This window comes from Neodiprion pinetum, chromosome 7 (genome assembly GCF_021155775.2).
Source record: "Neodiprion pinetum isolate iyNeoPine1 chromosome 7, iyNeoPine1.2, whole genome shotgun sequence".
Taxonomy (NCBI): domain Eukaryota; kingdom Metazoa; phylum Arthropoda; class Insecta; order Hymenoptera; family Diprionidae; genus Neodiprion; species Neodiprion pinetum.
This window is the reverse complement of record NC_060238.1, coordinates 24,982,212-24,996,978: the sequence shown is the minus strand read 5'-3', so window position 1 is coordinate 24,996,978 and position 14,767 is coordinate 24,982,212. Positions and strand designations below refer to the sequence as shown.

The following is a 14,767-nucleotide window of genomic DNA, read 5'->3' as shown; positions in this document are numbered from 1 at the left end:
ATGGCATATTGTGTAATTTTTGCCGGAGAACCAAGCGACTCCTTACTCCGTACAGAACTTTGCGTAACAAAGGGTGTCTCGTTTCAAGTAGAATGAAATAATCTCCAAAATATCTTGGTGAAAATAAATTTTACGGACAAAACTTTTAGGGTTTTGAGGGGATATAAGATGGCGAGGAAGAGGTCGAAATCACTTCATATTTTCTGGTAAGAAAGATATCATTTTTTGTTAGATTAAATCGTAGCCGTCTTTAAATTAAATCCAAGTGTAAAAAAAAAATTACATTTAGCTTCAATAACTTGAAATTTATAATGGTACTTTTGATTTTCAGGAGATTTGAACATCGGAATCCTCAGCTTAATAATTATAAGTAATTATTGTAGTATAATCTATGATAGTAAATGGTCAAAATCGAAGCACGTTTATGCCAAATTAAAAATTGTCCGGTCCTGCAAAAAAGTACTGTTTTGCCCGTCTTGCATATTGGACGAAAAACAGAACCACTAAACCTTATTTTAGAAAATTCGAATAATTTCGAGCTTTGAAATGATCAAATTTTTATAAAATCTCGTTTTATCAATTATAAGTTTGAAATGAGTCAGCAACGACCGACATATTTTTTGAGTTCAGACGGGCCCTCCGATTGACTCTGAATAGTTTAGTGCGAATACTTATATATCGGACTTAAAAGTACCACAACTCCTGAGACCTTGAAGCTATGAAACACGGATAAGAAGAACATTGGTAGACAGCAATCTCTCATGTCACCATCAACCTTTAATCCTAAATATTTCTCTGGAATTCCCATTACTCCACTTAAAATGGGACACTCTGTACGTAATTGGCACTAATAATTATAGTAAGTCAGTCCAGTAATTCCACTTAGCTAATTCACTGAAATTATAAATCAATAAATACCGAGTTTTATCGTTTTATTCTACCATTTCCTGAATGGTGTGTGCATTGTAGGTTTGCATTAATAGTTTGCGGAATTATTCAACTGAAAATACATTTATACCTACAATAAAGTATACATGGTAAGTCGTAAAATAAAATTTTTCAGATTTGTTAGATTCACCGGATATTTTTTTTATTTATAATCATATTGTCATTTTACAGGCTGCAGATATCTTTCAGCGTGGATATAATCAATCTTGTTTAACCTGTTAGCATCATCTTGGCCCACCAAGCCGCGAATGATTCCATCTGTGATTGAAACGCGGTTCCAACTGACTCAAAGTCAGTTACCATCGACGAAATCGTTTCCTCGCCTAATGCTGAAACAGACAAACATGGAAAATGATTACAGATGAACATGTATTACCTGCGCGACATAGTGTTGTCGTTTTATTATACGCTTTCTGCAGCTTGCGCGTTCTACCTTTGTTGTAACTGACTAGCCACTTTACACATAGGCCACCGACATGTTTTGAAAAAGTGCTGCGAGGCTTGAATTGATTGACAATACGGCTTACTTAATTACAGGCGTGCGTGTATACATATGCTGCATGTAAACGTATACTCACACACTATCGGGTCATTCGTGATTTTTTCTACTTACACAACGTGTCTGAAGAGTTGGATGAAGAAGAAGTTCCAGTCAAAGTTGAAGCTGCATCTGACGCGGCACTTTCTAGTTCTGAAAGTATGGCTGAAAAATACGAAAGCACGAAATTAGTCATCGAAAGATATCGTCATTTGCTGACGACGCATTAAAATTAAAATATTGTATAACAACGTTTAGTTCGACTTGCATTTCGCTTTCTTGACGATACTTTAACTATGAGCGAATTTATTCGCAGTGATATGTTACAACTAGATTCGTTATACTCACAGGCGGCGTCGATCGCAGCGTACAATTGGAAGCACACCAACACGGTGAAAATAAGAGCTGCGACTTGGTTCATGGTAAATATCTTGATATACCTTGGTAAAGATAGTTCACGATCAGTGAGAAAAGTGAACCGGTGGTTCCGTATTTATACCAATCGATCGACCCCCAGTTTATTCGATAGCTTGATACAAGTGCGCGATCCCAGTTCCAAAACACGTGATTCGAATTGCGTATTAATATATTTGATTACAATTATCGCCCACTGTACCTGTTAGGTCATGTTCATTCCCAAAACTCGTATTTACTTTGTTTATTCGTATCATTTTCAGCTTCAGCCAAATGGTTGCAACCAGCAAATATGTGAGGACAAAATCAAAATCGCTGCACAGAGATTACAAACAAACGAATGTTTTCGTTTTAACACCATATTTTACGAAAGTTTTGATCCTTCTACCATTTTTCCAATCATAGTAATAATTCTCAAAACCGTGGTGAAAAAGCATTTCTTATGATTGATAGACAAATACGTAGGTATAGAAGAAATTCTTTAAAATATTAGTTTTCCCGAACTTTGAATCGAGCACTTTTAGAGATTAGATCGGGAATTTCACCGAAATTTGCTGAATTTGATCGGCAATCGAAACAAGAAATTGGAATTGAATTTTGTGGAAAGATTGAAATTGAAATGTTTTATACGCGGCCAGTAGATGGTAAAAAAATGTCGGATATATTGTAGAAAAATAAAAATGTTCAACATTACTGAATTTTCATAAAATTTTGTACCAACATCAGAATTATTTTGAATAAAATCTCAGCTTATGTCAATTAATCTCTAAAATTGTTCGAACTACATGAAAGTGCCGAGTTATAATACGACTCGTTCAGAGTTTTACAAGTTCTTAGAATCGTTGAAAATGTTGATCCCGAATAGTGTAACAATATTTTTCCACCGAAGAAGGAACCTCCGTAATTATCTATTTATCCGTAGAATTTTCGGTAAAAATATTTTGGCTAATCGCTCGTCATAATTAACTGTATAGATGAAAATAGTTCTGGTTTCAATTGACGCAATTTCCAGTCCTTATTGTGCGTGCTCATCGTATGTTTTAATATTTTTCAATTACTGCGAGCAAACAGCTGGTGGAAAAATTACGGATAATTAAGCAATTAGCAAACGATACGATGCACAATCGCGAAATGCTAACATGATCAAGCTGACTAAACACGCTTGATTAGACAGATATTATTTCGCTGTGATGACGCAAGAGCTCATTAATACTACGGTCCGGACACATGCGCTTAAGCACATTTTGTCTGTGAGGGATTTTTGCGTGCACGCGCAGCAGCCGTTGAACTGTTAGCACTGAAATATATTCAATCTAGAAGGCGCATATGCTTTATCATAGGACAGAACGTGCCGAGAGAGACAGCTATTATTGGAAAATGTCCTCATGACGTCAGAGACTGATTATCGGCGCCATTTTATGACCACATAACCTAATTTTCGAATTTTAATTGAACCAATTCGTAGATCTTGGTGTTTCAAATTACTCATGTCGCATAAATTAACGAAACATAATCAATAATATATCTGTTCGACCATCCGTACGTGGAAAAATACGGTCAACGGTCAGCTACCAGCCTGGTTGCATTAGTTAAATTTTTTTCCACCAGATAACGCGTTGCAAAGTGACAATCCCGATAGGGTTCTGATTGTAGCTTTGTCTCTTTCTAATTCGCTGCGCGCGCAACAGAGTACAGAAGACTCAAAAAGTAAGTCAAACACTCAATAATTTACGTACGAGATGCGCCATAATTTGTGAAGGAATGATTTAGTTGTAATTCTACTAATATTTGTATTTCATATTATCTGTAATGCATTGCTGAGCTTGACTTCGATCTAACGTATTTTTCATTCGATGGATTTGGGACGGGGAATTATATTTGTATGCGACTGTAGATTGAGAGTGGGGATAAACTCAAAGATACGCAGAATCGGTATGCACCTAGAGACGGGCTTCTAGGTTGTATGTAGCGACTGTCGGTGATGTTATTTGAGGTTATTTAACAACGCACGGCAATGAAGACGTTTCCAATAACCAACGATGCGGGGAAATAACAGTACAGAAAACACGTGTCGCTTATGCTTGGCAAAAGTTGACGAAAAAGAATTTATACCAATATTTCCCCAAAAGTATCTGAATGGCGTATCACTCGTCATGAAGATTATGGTCTGCGTGTCACTTACAGTAGGTAGCGATTGTCAAATAAGATGAATCTCTCCTTTGCCAGTTACGGAAGAGAAAAAAATTCAGTACATTAAAACTTGACAAACAATTTCTTTTCATTCTTATTTTTCTTAGATTCAAGAAGACGACCTTTTTCCAAAGAGAATATGCACTGCTTGCGAAGAATCGGTGAACACGTTCTATGCCTTTCGCGAAACTTGTTCCCAAGCTTACTTCATGCTGATTCAAAACTACGGAAAGGCCAAGGATCTCGTCAAAGAATCAGAGTCAAAACTGAAAGATGATTCTGAATCTTCAGAGACTGTCGAAAAATCTTTATCCGAAGAAAACGAACGGAACCTATGCGGTGGAGAGTTAACAGGTGGACAACAAGTTCTATTAAGGAATGATTTAGAATCGCAACCAAATCCGAAGGAGAAATGTTACTTTGGTGATCAGTGCTTAGAGAAGCTTCCAGACATAGAAAATATTGCAAAACATGAAAATTTCAATAACGATTTTGATCTGGAACGAAATATACCCGAACATCGTATCATGTGCCTTGATACGGATCAACGTTCTGTTGATGAAATAATTTTGGAAGGTGGAACTAACTCTGAAATTGTTGAAAAAACTTGTAACAATGATATAGAGGGTTCGGCAAAGGAAATTTGCTTTAAGGATAAATCATTGTCGATAGATAATGCTACGAAAGATGCAACGCCTGTAGAGAAATTTACAGGAAGGGAAACTGATGAAGATTTACAAACTTTCAAAGAATCAAGTTCGACTTTAAATGAAATTTCATCAACTAATGTCAATGTCGACGCAGATTGTTACCAAGTTGAAGAAATCCATCAGGAAATACGTTGTGGAAAGTACATCGAACAACAAATTAGATATAAATGTTTGCGGTGCAAGAATAGCTTCAGTGACTTAGATTCAGTTACGGCACATTATGCGGATTATTGTCAGCCAAATGATTGTCAAGAAATCGGACAGACGTCTGCAGAATCGAACGATGCTGAGGGCAGTACCAATTACTTGAATGCTTTTGCATACTTGGATGAAAATTTTGAGTTGGAAAATGAAGACATGTCGACATTGGAAAGCTTAAATAACTGCTCTGTGATCAAAGACTCTCAGTGTTCAGAGTCGAAGAAAATCAACGGATTAGATGGAGCAAACGATGAACAGATATCTATCCCTGGGAGGGAAAAGAGCATCGCTTTGGCATCAAGTGACGTCTGCGTTGTGAAAGTGAAAGAGAAATTCCGTGAATGCACAAGTGAGACACAATTAATAAATTCGGATAGAGAACGAAAGAGGAGAGGACGTTGTCCAAGAAAAGTCGATCACCCTTGCTCAGAATGTGATAGAATATTTGCCAGCAGTTCGTTATTGAAGAGACATTCTTCGGTACATTCTGGAGAACGACCATACGCATGTGAAATTTGTGACCGACGATTCGCTCAGTTGGGACAGTTGAATTTTCACAAAAAATTCCACAGCAATCCACGTTATCGATGTTATATTTGCAGCAAGCCTTTCCTTAGACCGAGCGATATTGAAAAACATATGCGTACACATACGGGCGAGAAACCGTTCGACTGTAAAATATGTTTGAAATCGTTTGCTCAGCTTGGAGCTTTGCAACAACATTCAAGAATTCACTCGGGTGAGAAACCGTACTCTTGCGAAATTTGCGGCAAGAATTTTTCCCAGAAGGCAAATAAAACTAAGCATGTCAAAATACACAAGGAAGGTGAAAGGCCTCACACTTGCGACATATGCGGGCGAAGCTTTTCTGAATTATCGGAAATGGAATTGCACAGGGCAGGGCACGGAGGAGGTAAACCGCGAAAATGTGATCACTGTGAGGACAGTTTTAGAAAATTATCAGAGTTAAATGATCACGTAAGACGGTTTCACACTTTTGAAAGACAGCACAAGTGCATGTTCTGCTCAAAGGAATTTTACTCGATATATAATTTAAAGCAACATGTGATGGTGCATACGGGACAAAAACCTTTTGCCTGTTCTAAATGTGATCTTAGGTTTACACAGAAAGGCAATCTCACGAAACACTATGAAAGAAAACATTCCAAGTTTGTAGAAAAAGGAGATTGTCATATTGTTGTCAACGAAAAATCGTTTGATGGTGATAATTTATTATTTGCCGAGGCTAGCATCAATCAAGTTAATACCATTGATCGGCTAATTGTGGAACGAGAAGAAACAATTGAAATGAATGCTCAGGCCGTTCTCAGGAAAGATTTTTCATGATTGCCACAAAAATTTCATTTCAATGTTTTGATTCTGAAGAAGACTTAACTGCTAGTTTAAGAACTTGCTGCTAATGTTTAGCAAAGAATTAACATAAATAGAGAATTCAGGTGAATTAATAGTTCATTATAACATAAACTTTTAACTGTACAGAGCAATATTAAGAATATAAAAATACGCATGTATGTCACGAAATTAACTATGGAACGTGTAAACTATAACGTTCACAAACAATAACGTTCGTACTATGGCTATTTATTTTATGCAGGTTTGCCTTCAACCAAATTTGCCAGCAATTCAATTAATACGGTGCATTACAAGTATGAAATGTTAAGCATTTGGTAGTAACTGTGATTTGATGTACCATTCATGTAAAATTGAAGTGATTACATGGTGCAAACCATACAAATATTATTATTAAATATTGCATTTAAATAACATTTTTCGAACTGAATAATACCCGGTACATTGAAGATGAAATTAGTCGAAATTCCGGTCAGGAGAAGACGTTTAATAATTTGTAAAACGTCAAAATAAATACCCGGTACTATTAAATGATAAATCAGGACTGAGTTCGCGAATGTGCTGTAAGCTATTTTTAATTAAAATTTATGTTATTTGTACATTTTCTCCTGCGGTAACAGTCCACAAGGTTCATTTCAATAATAATTAAAAAAAACAACTTTCCGTCTTTACAGACTAATCCTAAGCAGCAATGACATCTATTCAATATGGAACTGCTCAGTTTTGGAATTAATCGAACAAAGATGTTAACCAATCGTCTCCAAAAGTTTGCGGCAAGTTTTCACTTTCGTTGAGCAGCAAGTCATCTAAAACCATATCTAGACTTAAATTTGAATCCAGCACTGCATCGTTTTCTAGAGTAAACATAGTTTTACTTTTTGAATCTGAGCTTGATATTGCCATACCGATATTCCCCATGCCAGAAGTAGACTTCGGGTTACCGTTGTTACTAGAACCAACAGATTCTGACTTTGAATCGACGGTAACTGTAGTAGCACATGACGTTTCTGAAGTACTTGTGGAATCGGAACACGTATCAGCATTATCATGTGACGATGCATCGGGAACACTAGTTTTGTTATTCTCATCACTTCGGTGCCCAGCATTACTTTTGAATTTTTTCTTCAATGACTCAAAGTTGAAGCCTTCATATTTGTTAATTTTATTAATGGTTCGTTTCAATGGTTTTTTCATGGGTCTAGTATCAATCTTGGTTGGAATACCGGTTGCAGACGGACTATCTTTAGTCTCATAATCAGCGACAGACTCAACTTTGGTATTAATGGAGAAAATGGAATTGTCGGCCACTGTTTCTTGACCTGAGTGAATGTCCATTTTTTCATTTTTCGTTTCATTGCTACACTTCGAACTTTGAAAACCATTGCACTCTTCGATGAAACTTGGAATCTCGTAGGATACATTTATCGGCGGTAGGCCATCTATGACTACAGTTTTCTGTTCAACTTTAATCATACTGGAACAATTTTTCTGTACCGTAACGTTTTGTGGTATAAGTCTATCGCCGGCAGTAATATGATCGATCTTATTTTTTTCTACAATATTTACATTCTGCATCGAGTCACCAAGTGTTTTCTGGTTTTTGTTTCGTACTACCAACGGAACTGTATAATTTTTCTGTGGCAAATTGGTTACCACTATAGGAAGAAATCTGTTACTATTTCTTTGATTTGGAAAAATAGCAGTCCCAACTGGTTTCACACTTGACTTTTGAATTATTTGAAATTTAGGAAATTGCTTTGCGCTGCTTGTATCTTCTTTGCTAGCTGTTAATACCCTAGTGCCTAATTTTTGCGGCAATGTTTCAATCCTGTAGACGATCACTTTCTTCTTAGAGTCAACATCGGGAAGAGAAGATTCCTTGTTTATCGTAGTCTTGGTATTGCTGTTCAACCATTCTTTACATTTTACAGTCGAATCAGAATTCACATTATCCAAATTGTTTAAGATCTTGTGATTGTCTATTACCTTGGCCGCGGGTTTGTTTACTAACGGTTTACCAATATTAAATAACGATTCCGTCGCTGCTTCCGCAACATCACAGGCATTAATAAATTCTTGAGAAGCCAAACGAGACTTACTCAAGCTCTCCAAATTCACATCATTTTCTAAACTAAAATCACTATTTGGTTTTGAGGAATTAACGGTACCTCCAAGTCGCTGATTGTCGTTATTCAGCGTTTCCGCGTTTTTGAAACTGTGGACATTAGTTTTGGTGGTATGCGGTGACACTTCCTCTTCGCTGCTTAATCTGATTTCTATACTCTCGCCATCAATACTTCCGCATTCACTAGTAACGGAACCTTGCAGTTTATTGCAATTACTCTTTGATCGAGGATGGCTTGTAAAGTTAACAACGCTGTTCGTACTTAAGTTCAGACTAGTTGCTGAGCATGTACTATCACCGGTAGACGACTCTTTTTGTGCCACTTCGTAACCGCTGCCTGGTGTCACTGGCGGAGTATCCAACCCAAGTTCATTGAGGGAAATATGAACAGGTTCAGACGATTTTATGACTATCGCCGGTTTGGGCTGTTCCCACGACGCAGACCAAGTCTCTCCAACTTTTCTTTCCACAAATCTGAATTCCTGATATCCAAACGGCCAAGGGCACTAGAAAATTCAAGGGTTAGATGACGATGAGTTTACATGATATTGCGAAGGGAATAACGATTGAAATTAAAATTACTACTTTACGGTTTAGTACAAGACCAATTGGGTAAATGGTAACTATGAAAGTTGTCATTTCTACAACTCGACGAATTATCCAATTCAGAATGAAATATAAATGAAGAGTGTATCTTACCTCTGGAGACTCGCAAAGCCACGTGGCCTCCTCGAAATTAATTTGGAAGAGCACAAGTTTTTTCTTGTATCCATTTTTATCGCACAAAGGACAAAACTCCAACATTATATACACAAAGTATACGAAAATGGAAGGTTATTTTGCCATCGTTCCGCAAACGTTTGCGGAAATCTTGTATTTCTAATGCCGGTGAGTGAATTCTCGGTACGCCGTAGATAGCGTGATAAATATTGTCATTATGTGTCAACGATACGTAACTCTGTCGAACGTAATTCGCACAATAACTACGTTTACCGGTAAATAACACACATTTTATCACTCGGTTCAATTCGGTTATGCCGCCATGTGCTCGAATATTACACCCATGTTTGTCCAAACGTTATAGATGAACAATGGGATTCGAATAATGAACAAAATAGCGGTTAGTAACACTTCCGTCTTCCGTGTGACCACGCGCGTCACTCGACAGCGCGTAAATACTCCATTTTCAAACTTCGCGCAATCGCCAAGACGCTGATTCAACGATTTCTCTTTAAATTTTTTTAGTTTGCATATTATAAGGCATGCGACTTACCCGTGCTGCGTTTCTGCCATCTTCGTACTGCAGAATGGTTCCAAACGTCCTTGTAAGCTTGACTCTTAATCTCTCGACACGAATATATAATTACAGCTCAGCCTAAACATTTTTAGTTGTTTCGTTGTTGTTTCTTTCGGCACAGCGTTCCGCACAGCATTCACTTTGCCGTTGACTAATTCTTTAGTCAACGACTTTATTACGCTTTAGCACATGAAATACTGCTTCGAAATTTTAAACACAAACGGGGTAATATTTATTTTGTTATTATCAGTCAACGATCTTAATCGAACGGTGTATAAGCAGCTGACTTACACGAATGCATCAGTCGCAACGTCATGTATATACGTGATGTCACAGATCCCGCCATAATACCATTACATTGCATGATCTTTGATTTGATTGTAGTCGAATTAGGGCAATTGGAGTAAGCAATTCAGTCCACTGGTTGCACAAGATTGATAGCCTATTCTTTATATCATAGAGACTGATTACGAATGAATGCAATTTATGCATATTTTATATCTATGAAATGTAAAATCAACCGAGCAAAATTCACGCCGAACATTTCGAACCGAATGCGGAGTTTGAACCGGTTTGTACAGCGGAATGGAACGGACTGGTTCGTTCCGTTCCTATCAACCGTACAATAGATCGTGTTTTGTTTGCCCGGGAATAATAGCAATTCAAGTTTTTGTCATGTAGCAAAATTACAAAGTTGGTTTTTCTCATCGGAAAATAGAAACCAGCTAATTTTTCAATGAGGGTGAAAAAATTGTCAATTTCTTTCACATTGTTTACTTGAAGTATAATTTCATTGTAGAATTAATTGAATATTATCAGTTTCGAAAGTGCTGCTCTCTGTGTGGAAGTCTCGAAAACAAATTTGCAATCAGCTGGAGCAGGTAGCACTTGTTACTTGCTCGACAACGGCTTGTTCCAGTCGTGTGACTAGCCGCGAGAGATGGTAAATAATTAATGGTATTATGTACGCGTACGTATAAAAAAAAAGTTCGTCGGTTGTAAAAGTCGTCGCCAAAAATTACTCGTCAGAAGTAATATGCTGAATTATTTTCTTCAATGAGTTGAATTCAGCGAGTTGGAGTAATATAATGATTCAGTCAACTGTCAAAACAATATTAGTTCTCTACTGGATTATCCTTACCATTCACTGATCATCTCTAAAAAAAGATAAGAGCTCGCATTTCAATCGTAATGGAAGATCCGAACGACAGCGACACTTCAGAGTGGACGCATTTGTCCCACTCTTCGAACGGCCAGCAAACGGTTTTAGCCTCCCTTAAACGAATACTCGTTGGAAAAGTATTTACCGGAGAGTACGTAGAGCGACACTACGTAGATTTTCTCTCCACGTACAGGTAAGATTTAGCAAAAGTTATATTCCAAATCACACCAGCTGCAAACATCTCTGATCAACCTGTTTCTTCACAGAGATTTGGTCGTCGTGAACACCGACGAAGCAGATTTTTCAACTGCTTTGATAAAAGCTTCAAAAATGACTCATGAGACTTACGGACGAAGCTTATGGTTCGGTGTAACTGGTAAGTGATCAAGCCTATGGTGTACCTTGAGAGAAGTTGTTCACTACTTACATTCCAAAAGTTTTGATGTAAGAACGAGGATCAAACCGGTATCCAAATTCTCTATTTGTAATGATGTATTTTTTTTCAAGCGAGTAGAAGAATAACACTCCCATATTTTTGGTGTAACAGATAACGAACATGACGGAACGCCAAAAGGTTACTGCCTCTGGGTGAACCTCTTCCAAATACCTTTGGGTAAACACTGGTTTCAAGTACAGTCGGTTGACTTGTATCAAAGGGAAATATGTCTGAGATTGAAACACCTGCGACCATTTCATGCTGAAAGCAGCCAGGCTACTAAACGGGAACTGGTTTCGTCTGAGCTTATAGAGAATTTTGATCTACACAAATTTTACCAGGAACTCGAGTGGTCTCAAGTGCAAAATTTCGTATTACATCTATTGGTTGATGCCTCTGCCTGGTGCATACTGAATATTAAGAAAGTAAAGATAATTTTGTTATACTTTTCGAGCATTCTAAACTATTCTCAGCCCTTTAGCTGGCCTTTTCAAATGTACCCGCAATTTTTTGTTTTATTCCACTAAAATAACATGATATTCTATTCAATTTATAGGTATTGACATATGAGAACATTCGGGAGACCGTTAAATTTTGCTCAGTGTTGATCTTGGTCATCGTGACTTTCCTGATAGAAGCTTCCAAGTTCCTGTGTGACTACAGTTTAAAATTAATTCGAGAGTTATCAAACGTAATTCGATCGACAACGCCCATAACAATGGGAATTATTGAATTCTTCACCAAGTGTGTTGGCGGATTTTATTTGTTAATCGTCATGTTGTGGCGAGGTTCCACAGGACCTCCAATACCTCCTAATGCGATATCGGCATCATTCAATCCAAACAGTGGCTGGTCAGGGCAAAGAGCAATTAAATACCCTCCCCAAGCTCACAACCGTTATGGTTATGGTCAAAGAGTCCATCAACCTCGTGGCAGATTTAGTGATTACTGAATCGAAAATTACTTTCTGTGTATTAATATTCATCTTCAGATTGCTTTCTCAGTAGTGATGAATCATCGTATTCTGCAGGTTTTATTTACCAAAGTAAATTGTATATAAAATCGACAGTGATAAATGATAGAGATGCATGGTTCTTACTATTTTCCCTGAATTAGGCTTCGAAGACTGATAATTTGTGTTTGCAATTCTCAACTTCTATTCTTAGTGAAGAGTAGAACTGATTATTTAATCTATGATATATAAATATATATATTTTTGTTTTTAAAATGGAATGATAATAATTGTTGGATATTTATGAAATTGTATAGACCATCGCATGTTATTATTTATATATATCGAGAAATCACTTGATCGAATGAATAAGTGGTTATTTCTACAAAAAACCAATAAAAATTTCCTCACAATGTCAGGTGAGTCTACAGCAGTATCGTAAAAGATTAATTATTGATAATTGTAAAACGAATATGCGAAATAAAAGTTTAACGTTGGTGATAATTATCATTTCATTCACTGGGTGTGATGTCCGTTTCGAAAAAAATTGAAGAAATGCGACCAAATTATTTTTAATTAGATTTTATTATATATGTGTATCGCTGGCACAAGGCACAACGAGATAGTTGGTGGTTTCTTCAGAACAATGTATCTATGCTAATAGTACATACAGGGAATGACGAGTAACTTTTGGAAAGTTCAAGAGACCAGTATTAATAGTAATTATAACAATCAAGATAAAAGTAAGAATAAAGTGTCAGTATCGATATATCTGCGATGGCTTTTTAGATTTTATTGCGCAGTCAGGCCTTTGTGATACCGATAACGCCGCAAGCCAAACGACCTCCCGCATTTCCAGTTGTTTTGGACAGCTCGTGCCCACCTAGGCCCAAGTCATCGGGATCTGCGTGAACCTGCGATATTCACCACAATTTTTAGCACATTATTAACATAATATGCACTCAGGGCGATGACAATTTTCCTGAAATACAATTTTCTGACTTTTCTAGTTAAAAAATTCAGAATTTCTTATAATGCTGGGCTTTTACAAACAAGAGCTCCAGAAATTTTGCACCTTCAATGTCCGTCATAATTCCCTGATTTTTCCTTGACTTTTCCCAGGCTTCCTGGTCTTTCGCCACCTTGACTGACTATATATCTGTCTTTCATGGAAAAAAATATATAATTTTGATCAGTCACTTACCACGACTGTTCTGCCAATTATGTTGTGTGGTCCCTGCAGCTGAATCAGCTTGTCTGTTATGTTGACCTTGGCAACGCCATCCTTTCCAGCCTCGATGTTTCCTAAGTCACCAACATGACGAATTTCAGCTGTGGGAGCTCCATGCTCCTTACTTAACGGATTGAAGTGTGGTCCAGCACTGGTGCATCCTTAAAAAAGTATTTGTATTATACCATACATAGATAAGCTGGAATAATGTACGAAGTGACTTACGAAATAGATAAGTTACCCCAACAAGTGATAATATGGAAATAGATAAGTTACCCCAACAAGTGATAATTCATCAGCCATTTAAAGTATAGCACAGTATGGAGAATAATTTTTAGATATGTAGTGTAAAGTCATTAGGAACCAATCCCTCATGCAGTGAATTTTCTCAATGACGAGGTCAGTTTTGCTCAAGTCATAAATCTTTTGTAAAAATATCCGTACTTGTAATCAAATTAATCTGTCCAATTACATAACATTAAGAGTGACTCAGCACAAGGATACCTATTAAAATATTGCTAATGGACAGTATTGGATTATATAACAAGGAGATAAGTTTTCATTCCTTGCTTGTTGACCATGAACCTTGACTTATGATCACCAAGTCAAATTGCATTTTTTGTTGCAAGTCAGACTTGAAGTATCTAAAATTATGGTGCTACATCAGCGACGTAATTTCTCGCTGATATCAACAAGGTAATATTTTCCTTCGTATATTTTTATTTTTGCAATTTTTCTTAATACAAACCATTAGTGTTGTCGCCGAACTCGTGTATGTGGAAGCCATGTAGCCCAGGCTTTAAACCAGTCACTTCTCCGGTGACTTTGACGGGGCTAGAATCTCCCTGAAATAGCAATTATGACGATTTGAGGTAGGCGCGGGTATCAAGGAGGCGATGAAAAACAGAAGTAAAAGAAATCTTTTTCTAAGCTTACAGCCTGTTCGAAGAATAAGGTGCCCTTAACTTCTCCGTTGAGAACGCAAACCCCCTTCACGGTCATTTTGGATTATTACGAGATACCGGTTGCGGAGAAATGGAACGTAGAAGCACTTTCTGTTGATCAAACGCGACTGGTCACACAACTGGCCACTCGAAATGATTTCCGATATTTTGCGTTCTAATGCTGAATCATGAATGCAAAGTGATGTTTGAGTGCCGTGTGAAACGATATTGTGGTCAGTGGGGGGTAC

General features: G+C 37.2%; 4 protein-coding genes across 7 annotated transcripts; 2 read left to right on the top strand and 2 right to left on the bottom strand.

Moving 5' to 3' along the window:
* Positions 1–1,064: 1,064 nt before the first annotated feature.
* LOC124223468 (serine-rich adhesin for platelets) lies at positions 1,065–9,635 on the bottom strand. 4 transcript variants are annotated; one of them, XM_069137783.1, is made up of 5 exons: positions 9,197–9,635; positions 2,712–9,003; positions 1,835–2,664; positions 1,562–1,651; positions 1,065–1,277 (listed from the first exon to the last, which is right to left on the bottom strand). In XM_069137783.1, exons 1-2 carry the CDS (start codon positions 9,299–9,301, stop codon positions 7,102–7,104), a joined length of 2,007 nt encoding a protein of 668 aa, XP_068993884.1. In that variant the 5' UTR covers positions 9,302–9,635; the 3' UTR covers positions 1,065–1,277; positions 1,562–1,651; positions 1,835–2,664; positions 2,712–7,101. The 4 variants fall into 4 exon arrangements, with proteins under 4 accessions (XP_068993884.1, XP_068993885.1, XP_046491415.1 ...); XM_069137784.1 differs by having other exon boundaries at positions 1,835–2,215; positions 2,728–9,003; XM_046635459.2 differs by having other exon boundaries at positions 1,835–7,178; positions 7,278–9,003.
* On the top strand, positions 3,940–6,348 carry LOC124223467 (zinc finger protein 675-like). Its single transcript, XM_046635457.2, has 2 exons — positions 3,940–4,083; positions 4,198–6,348. Exons 1-2 carry the CDS (start codon positions 3,940–3,942, stop codon positions 6,346–6,348), a joined length of 2,295 nt encoding a protein of 764 aa, XP_046491413.1.
* Positions 9,636–10,671: 1,036 nt separating the features above from the next.
* On the top strand, positions 10,672–12,848 carry LOC124223472 (uncharacterized). Its single transcript, XM_046635466.2, has 4 exons — positions 10,672–11,149; positions 11,223–11,332; positions 11,504–11,817; positions 11,949–12,848. Exons 1-4 carry the CDS (start codon positions 10,986–10,988, stop codon positions 12,342–12,344), a joined length of 984 nt encoding a protein of 327 aa, XP_046491422.1. The 5' UTR covers positions 10,672–10,985; the 3' UTR covers positions 12,345–12,848.
* A 62-nt stretch (positions 12,849–12,910) lies between these two features.
* Positions 12,911–14,740, bottom strand: Sod1 (Superoxide dismutase 1). Its single transcript, XM_046635469.1, has 4 exons — positions 14,512–14,740; positions 14,324–14,420; positions 13,549–13,736; positions 12,911–13,258 (listed from the first exon to the last, which is right to left on the bottom strand). Exons 1-4 carry the CDS (start codon positions 14,575–14,577, stop codon positions 13,148–13,150), a joined length of 462 nt encoding a protein of 153 aa, XP_046491425.1. The 5' UTR covers positions 14,578–14,740; the 3' UTR covers positions 12,911–13,147.
* Positions 14,741–14,767: the final 27 nt, after the last annotated feature.